The following is an 8,997-nucleotide window of genomic DNA, read 5'->3' as shown; positions in this document are numbered from 1 at the left end:
AGTTTCGTCTATAATATGCTTAATAAAATCGACAACACTGCCGTTGATATTTGATTCAATAAAATCGACACAGTTGCCGTCGATTTATTAATTTAGATACCGACCAAGAATTTGTCTATATTTTGTTTTTTTTTTTTTGTCTATTTTAAATTTAAAAAGCGACAACTTTTCCGTCGATTTTAATAGTTATATGTTTTAATTATTTTTTTTATTTGAAAAATAGTAAACAATTAATACAAATAAACTTTTAAATATATAAATAAAATTTATACATAATATTAGATAACAAGACAAATAAACTTTTAAATATAAAAATAAAATTTATACTATATTATTTTGCCAATATAACCTTTACTTGTTTCTAGTTCATACTTGTTATGTGTATATGTCAATCTATCTTTTGCCGTTATGAAAAGCTAATTAATAAAAAGAAGCTGTGACATACACTAATTAGGAATGAATGTACAACAGGATTAATTATACATGTTGAAGGAAAGAAGAAAGTAGTGACTAATGAGCAAGCTATGCATGTAGTATATATAACTGAGGACTTAACTTTGTGCATAGTTTTGATGATTCAACACTTGTAATTAAGACTACACTAGTAGTAGTAGTACTAAGAACAAAATTGGAAACCTCAGTAGTGTCTCTGAAGCTACCTAATTAATCCAAAACATATAGAGATCTGCATTATCAAGAGGTAATGAATGTGTCTACCCTTGTGATCTTCAACCTCTTTACAGTGGAAGCAAACATCCTATACCAACATCAACATATAATATCAATTAGTTTCATTAAAGAAAGAAAGAAAGAAGAGAATTTAGATGATGATGATGACTTACTCCCAAGGAACATCCCCAACCATAACAAGATCTCCTTCTTCATCTTCATAAGTGAGGACATGGCATCTCTCACCAGGTTGAACTACAACTTCATCCATCTCTATACCCCAGAGAATAGTGGTGTCGAGTTTCCTCCCTATTAGAATGCCTTCCATGTACACCTTCACAAACAGGCTTCCACCACATTCTTCATGAGTGCTGAGTGCAAGCCTCAGATTCAAGGAAGCAGTTGAAGAAATGTTAGAGGAAGAGGAACATAATAATAAGTGCTGAGTGCTAATATAATAATGCTAGCTTTTGAATGCTGCTGAAGTGCTTTTGTATAATCTTATCAAAACAGTGCATGTTAGTGTGTTAGACTTTATGGTATCTTTTTCCTTGCTTCTTCTGCTTTCTAGATAGATTGTAACACACGAGTTTAGCACTCGAATGAACAAACGCTTGTTATATACTCTAATTTCAGTGGCCTCTTGAGAAACATTGGCATTCTCTCCCCTAAGGCGCTATAAAGAATTTTCGTTCCCCGCCAAGTGACCAACCTTTGCCTGCAGAAGATTGTAAGTATCGGTGACATTTCGCAACTCCAATCATTTTAATAAAAGGTGAAGAATGATTAGTTGCTTGTTTGAATGATAGTAAACAACTAGGAACAACTAACCAGCCACCTAGGAGACTCAGGAATGAAGGGTAGACTCAGAACCTGTGCACTACAAGGAATGATTCCTGAGACAAAGATGAAAAAGATGTGAGCAGTTTCATCAACCCAGTTGTTTGATTTCATGTTTTATTAAAACAACACCAGAAAGAAGGTCATTTACCTATCAGAGCCAAAATCCTCCAATTCAAGAATGCTCCAATAAGATAAGTTAATGATACCCCACAACAAATCATAAGCTGTCAACATAATAATAAGGATTTGGAATAATGCAATGCATGAAATATGTAAAACATGATGCAAGTAAAAGGACACTTGAGAGAATATTTTATCACTTTACCTGATGAACCGTGGTGAATCCTCCTCGGAGATTCTTCGGTGTTACTTCTGCTACATAAACTGGAACCTGTTATGTTATATAAAAGGGAAAAAAATTATTTGTGTTTCTTTTGACTTTATCAGCTGAATGCAATTTAAAGTTTGAACTGAAATTATAAGAAAGTTTATGAATCTTAACATTACCACAAAAGATAGAAGGCCCATCCCACACCCTACCAACAATCTTCCAATGTAAAGCCACCAAGCAACCTTCAATCAAGCAGCAAGTGTTAAATACCAAGAATCTTAGCGCCGGTGTTAAATACCAACAATCTGCAATGTTGTTGCACAAAAGAAGGAAATATATATGCACAACAGCACAAGGTTGTTGCACAAAAACACAGGCTGTTTGAACTTTGAAGCTTATTATAGGTTTGTTTAATGTTATTTATAAAGCACCGAGAGAGAAACTATTACAACAGGCTCCCAATATAAACTGCTATTGTATATGCTTGTTATAAAGCAGAGGCCTAGATCATTAACAGAAATATGACTAAGATTTAACTCCTAACAAAATAAAGCAATGTATAGATCAATATCGCTGCCTTTTATTATTCAAGGATAAACTTCAATGAGTGACCTCATACCAAATATGGGTGTTATTTTATAGTGACTGAATCTAGCTTCCAAGAAGAGCTTCTTACATTCTTTTTCTTCCCTCTCTATCAAATTGATGAGGGGAAATACATTACATTTATAGAAACAAGAACCATTAAAAGATTTCTTTAAGTAAGCAAGCACGTCTACTCAATAGTAATGTCTTATAGTTTTCACTATAATTGACAAGACAGAAGTCACAACCATAGTTTTACTCTAATTGCTATTCAAAATGATTGATTAAATTCAACACTCCAAGTTGTAAAATGAAAACGGTGGCCACTCATTAAGATTATTAGCCAAAATCCAATGAAAAATAACAAATGCAGAAAAATGAAAAAGAGAATCAAGCCACTTTAAAAGAGAATTGATGTTCTCCTCACGGATGCTATTGAGAGGTTGTTTTATTATATTATTTAGTATATATTTATAACAATAACTTAATGCGGCAAAATTTAATTATTATTATATGCATGCTTTTATATCAGATGGGATGTAAATACCATTAACAATCTTCCAGACTACATGATATTGTGCTTCCTAGCACTTTATACCACTATCAATGAAATGGCTTTTGATATCTTCAAAGATCATGCAGTCAAGTTGTAATACCCTAACTACCAAAGCTCACGCTTCCGGCTGCGCGACTCTGATAGCTCGGACATTACGACGACACTTATATTATTTAATACTAAAATATGAGCCTGTTTGAAACTTTAAACCGCATTACCGCTCCCAAAAATACTTTCATCCGATATCATACATCCATAAATACCATACAACTTACAAAACTCATAAAGAGTACATCCATATATATATACATACATATATATAAGTAATATTACAACCATAATCCAATACAATTCCTATCCCTCTTACAGATTATATCAAGATAAAGGCGAGGGTACAATAAACCATAGCTAAAACAATACAGAGCATCACAACAACAATTAAGTAAGCTCTTCGTAACTTCTGCGCCCATATCCTGAAAGGGGAAAAATGTAGGGGGGTGAGAACATCATCCTCGAAAGGGTTCTCAGTAGAGGGTTTTTGGGAATTACTGTAATAGGATACGTGAAGATAACCGCACCAGTGATTAATAATTGTCTTATGCCTCTTTTCAAAAACAACAGTTTCCAATAAGGTAAAGTCGGAAATCTTTTCTAAAAGAGGAACCGTTCAATTCTCAAAAACACCAAAAGCCTTTCAAAAAGGTTTATCTATGCTAAACCAAAATAGCCTTTCATATTTTTCCAAATCAGAAACACAACCGAAACCAACCATCGGTCCATCTCAATCCAACCACGGCCCTAGGCCCAAACAATCCAACCATCAACCAAATCACCACAATCCAACAGAGTCCCAGATACAAACACAGATAGGAAGTTCAAGCACAAACAAACAGTTATTACAAGTAGAACAGTTAGCAATTAATCACATAGGCAAACCAAGTATAATATGCACACCCAACCAATGTCACACAAATGCATATGATGCATGCCTGTCCCTAGTGGCTGATGATATCATCTGTCGGTTACCAAGCCAACCCGACGTGTCCGGTAGCTAACCCGGACACAGTCTCTCTGTTGCGCTTTATTATCATTAGAGGGTATCTGCGCCCTGTCGCCATTAGAGGGTATCTGCGCCCTGTCGCCATTAGAGGGTATCGGTGCCCTGTCACCCTTACAACCAGAGAGAAAACACAAGCATACTCGCATACAACATTCATCTCAGCCATCCGGCTTAAATTCACAATTCATTCGATTGCATACATGCATTTGTACTCAACCATGGATCACCATCCATCTCAGCCATCCGGCTCACGGTTCAATCCAGAACCAGCCAATTTATCAATAAAAACAGCCCTTCGGCTTAAGTTCATAATTCATAATCAGCCATACGGCTCACAACTCATTCGGCAATCAGCCATAGTTCAATAGCATACACGGCCATTCCGGCTCACAACAAAACAACACTTCCACCATTCAACATCATCAAATTCATAAAACCGGCATTTAAGCCATAAATCACTTTTCTCAAGCCATTTCACTTTGAAATCAAATTTCAACTCTTTTTAGCCTTGGCTTTAAAGATCTCATTTCTCAAATCATCTCAGGCTCATAAGCCAAATTTACTCAAAGTGAGTTCCCTTTTTAAAACAAAGCCACTCTCGGCATTCTCTTTCCAAAACTTCCAAAACCATGGAAAGTTAAAGATTCATTTTGGGAACATTCAAAATCACCCATCCCACAATGGGATTTTATAACAAAGTTTCTCGACAGAGTCCCAAGTCTTTAGGGGAGAATAGCATAACTCATTTCGCCGAATTCATTTAAAATTATTAAAACCTTGGCTTTCCGATTTGAGTAATAAAATAGGATCTAAGCCAAACCGAGTCACGTAATCATTTACTTCTTTCAAAGTCGTTTCCTTTACTTAGGCAAAACCAGCTTCAACCCCCATGATAAATTCTAAAGCGTTTCAACTGTTCAAAATTGTTTTAGTCTTGCAAAAGTTCAGAGTTCAAAGAGTACTTAAAACCTTTCTCAAAATATTTCAAAATAAAACTTGTCAATAGACATTCAGGTTCTTTCAAAGTCATTGAAACTTCTTTAATTGAAACCCCCAAGTCAAATTCAAAGGCATAAACCCTTTTCGCATTCAAACAGCTTTAAAACACAAGTTTCATCTAAATAACTTTCTCTTGAAAGAGATACAATGCCTTTCTTAAGAAGCAAGACTAAATCACAATTTCCTCTTTACTAACTCATTTCAAAAGCATGAATCATCCTTTTCTTGATAATTCAAATAAAATAGCAGAAGTCTTTAACTCATCATTTTCCAGACAACATTTCAATAAAGACTCGGATTTTATAGAAATTCCGGCAGCACCTCCCCTAAAACTTGGACTTTTGCCACCCGGTTCGGGTCCCAACTAAACCGTTTTCTCATTCCTTTTCAACAGCTCAAAACCAGAAATCAATTCAAAAGCAAGCTAAATCAAACAGGCCTCAATGGCATACCTCAAGGAAACCATTTCAAAAATCAACTTAATATCAACCGATTTAACTCATTTATAAAGCTTTAAACAATCGGTTCCGCAATAAATCATTTATCAAAACCAGAGCAATTAAAGCAACCCCGGCTGGATTTCAAGAGCATTCTATCTTTCACATCATCAAATAATTGACTCAATTCAAACCAATCCTCAACAGATTAAACTCATTTCAAATATCTAAAGAATCAACTTCAAACATTACATTTCACAAGCCACACAACAATTCAGCCAAGCCAACATCCATAATCGTTCGAGTCAATCAAATAATACATAAGGCAGATACAATCACTAATTACACCATATCTCACATCAGTATCCATATGTAATAATTCCAATAATAAACTGTAGTTTTCGAAAAGCGCCCCTACCTCAAAACGCAAAACCATAGCCCAAACGCGTCACAGAATCCTTTTCGCCTCGACCCGAAATCAACAATCAAAATCCCGGCAGCCAAAACCTCGGTTCCAAGCCACTTTCGCAACAATCTCAACAACTCTAATCGCAACATACAACAACCGAAACTCAATCGTATAGCAATTAACGCCACAAACCTCAGCGTATGATAACAGAACAGTAACTAAGGGGCTTTAAAATCGAAAACGCTTACCGAACCAACGAAAGAATGGCTGAACCGAAACAGCGGCGGTCTCCGAACCGGTTCGGCGGCAGCCCGGCAGCCACCTCAAGTGGCAGCGGCGACGAATTCCGATCACGACAACTGAAACCAACATGCAGTGACCATAATATTCTCGGAATTCAAAAGGACGGAGGCTAATGACAAGACCCTTACCGGCAGAATTTTCCGGCGACGGCAGCAGGGGCATTTTCCGGCCGCAAAGGCTTACCGGTGCAACTCAACACAGAACCACAAAGAGCGGTGACAACCTCCACGACTCCGGTGAGTTCCCTCAACGACAGTGATGGCCGGAACCTCGGCGGCGCTAACGACGGCAGGAACAGCGCCGTTGGCTTCGCACAGCACGGATCAGCAGCGGTCCTTGGGCAGTGACACGCGCGACGGGACATACGGCCTCCCTCTCCCCGCCGCTCTCTCTCCCGTCTCGTGAACGTGTCCCTCTCGGGATTCAGTTGCTGCAACGCTTCCTCTCTGGACTCACGGTGGCGATAGTAGCGCCGTTGGAAGACATGGAAGCAGTGGTGGCGACTAGGACGGCGCAATGAGCAGCGGCTCTGAGGTCTCCAGCGACGGAATGGGTTGATGGGTGGCAGAACCACGACTGGCAGGGATGAACGGGGCAGCTTCGATGGCGGCACTCCTCGCGTCTCTGGCCCGCGTCCCCTTCCTTCATTGTCGCGCAGTCTCTCCTTCTCCTCGGCGCCAGCAACGGTGACAACACTCCTTGCCGGCACCGCACAGTCCCACGTCTCCGGTTCCCCCTCCTCAGTGCAACACAGCGGCGCGGCGGTAGTGACGCCCGCCGGCGCCGCCCTTCCTCCTTCTCCCTTCCGGATCTCTCTTTCTTTCACAAATCTGTGTGTTGCGTTCTGCTGGGAAGAAGAGAGGGCTGCTGCGTTCTGTTGTGGCAAAGGAAGGGTTGGGGTGTGGCAGCTGAGAGTTAGGAATTAGGGTTTCGTTTTCAAAAATTAGGGTTAAGGGCATTTTAGTAATTTTACTTAAAAATAAGGATAATATAGTAGTTAGAAATAAATTCTAACCCAACAATAATAATGTATAAAAATACTATTTACTCATCAATCTCACACTTTATTTTCAATAAAATGTCCAAATCAAAATAATTAGAAATAATATAATTAAACCCTTTATTTTCCAAAGTAACAATATTAATATTTAAAATATTAACTATTTAATCCGAATCATATAAAAATCCTTATTATTTCACAACTACCAACTATATGATTTAAATATAGAAAATAATCCAATAATTGTAAAATTGGATAATAACCATAACTTATCTCAAATTCAATAAATCAAAACTTGCCTTAATCATCTTTAATAAAATGATCTCTTAAATTAAGGCTATAAATAACTGTAGGATTTGAGACTTGATCATAATAAGACTTTTCAAAGATTCTGGGTCTTACACAAGTGGCTTCCCTATCTCAAAAAAGCTGTATGTACTATACTTTTCCTAAGTTTAATCAAGTCTTATTAACTCTTAATTAGATTCCTAAATTAATATTTTCACTACTATCTACACAATTATTATGAGGATTCATAAATTGATTGATATGTCTATACTTATGATATCAGTGGTGTGATTTGTGAAAATCGTTTCTGCAAGAAGCAAAATGGTCCAACAACAAAATTGTACCAGGATTCAAGGACTACTTAGAAAATGGTTCAGTCTCACGCTCAGGCGGGGTTTTTCTTACTCACTCCTTCTTCTTACTCAATCAAGAAATAACAGAGCCAGCACTTCATTCGTTAACTAACTACAGTGGATGAGAATTGATGCATAGAAACAGATCACAAGTAACAAAACAATGCTCTTCAAAAGATTTTTTTTCTTTTTTAAAAAAAAAATTCATAATGCACTTATGATGAAAAGAAGTTTTTCTTAAATTATTTATTTAAGACAAACAGCAAGCCAAATCATAACAAAAGCAAAATCCAAATCAGAACAAAAGTAAAATCCCTAACCAAAAATCAGTACAGAAGGAGAGTATGAAATAAGTACCACAATCATTTCAATTAAGCAGAGAAATAATATATTAAGAATTCATGAAGCAGCAAATTATGACCAGAATTTCTAGATTTAGAAAATAGGATATTACAATTAGGTCATAGTTTACACCTGAAATATGGGATTTCCAAATGAAACTGAAGTTGGCTTTGAAAAGAGTTCAGTAACAGTCAGAAAATGATACCTGGTTTTTGTGAGTTCGATTGAGAGAGAGCGGAGAAGGACCAAAGTAGGAGGAGCTACGACGGCAACAGAGAGAAGGAGCGACTGTGTGGCACGGCAGCAACGGAGCGACAGGCAGCGCCAGCAAGAGGAGCGACAGTGGTGGCGCGAGCAAGAGGAGCGACAGTGGCGGCGCGAGCAAACTGAGTGATGGTGGCGCAACCGTGAAGTGGTCTGAAATTGTGTTTCTGAATGCAGAAAAGAAATGATAAAATTTTGTTTCTGAACTTGGGGTGGGAAGTGGGCGCAGACTCGTGTTTTTAGCAATAAAAATCGATGGTATGTATGTCGATTTTATTTTATACATTCAATCCACATCATTTATTTGATTTTAAAAAAAAATCTGGAACGTTCAAATTTATCGACAGAAATATTGTCGATATTTTAAATATAAAAATAGACGCTATGTCTGTCGATTTTAAATTTTTAATATAAAAGTATTTTCATCCCCCGGTTTATATTTTAAGAAACAATCTGGAACGTTTAGATTTATCGACGGAAACGTTGTCGATATTTTAAATATAAAAATAGACGCTATGTCTGTCGATTTTAATATAAAAGTATTTTCATCCCCCGCTT

At 37.2% G+C, this 8,997-nt stretch overlaps 1 protein-coding gene across 1 annotated transcript; it reads right to left on the bottom strand.

Annotated features, from left to right (window-relative positions):
• Positions 1 to 1,212: 1,212 nt before the first annotated feature.
• Positions 1,213 to 2,125, bottom strand: LOC112779970 (sugar transporter ERD6-like 5). The gene is made up of 5 exons (XM_025824323.3): positions 2,020 to 2,125; positions 1,838 to 1,903; positions 1,661 to 1,736; positions 1,501 to 1,565; positions 1,213 to 1,387 (listed from the first exon to the last, which is right to left on the bottom strand). The coding sequence occupies exons 1-5, from the start codon at positions 2,038 to 2,040 to the stop codon at positions 1,346 to 1,348; spliced, it is 270 nt and encodes an 89-aa protein (XP_025680108.1). The 5' UTR covers positions 2,041 to 2,125; the 3' UTR covers positions 1,213 to 1,345.
• Between the last annotated feature and the right edge of the window lie 6,872 nt (positions 2,126 to 8,997).

This window comes from Arachis hypogaea, chromosome 19 (genome assembly GCF_003086295.3).
Source record: "Arachis hypogaea cultivar Tifrunner chromosome 19, arahy.Tifrunner.gnm2.J5K5, whole genome shotgun sequence".
NCBI lineage: Eukaryota > Viridiplantae > Streptophyta > Magnoliopsida > Fabales > Fabaceae > Arachis > Arachis hypogaea.
The sequence above is the reverse complement of the archived record's forward strand: the minus strand, read 5'-3'. Positions and strand labels throughout refer to the sequence as shown.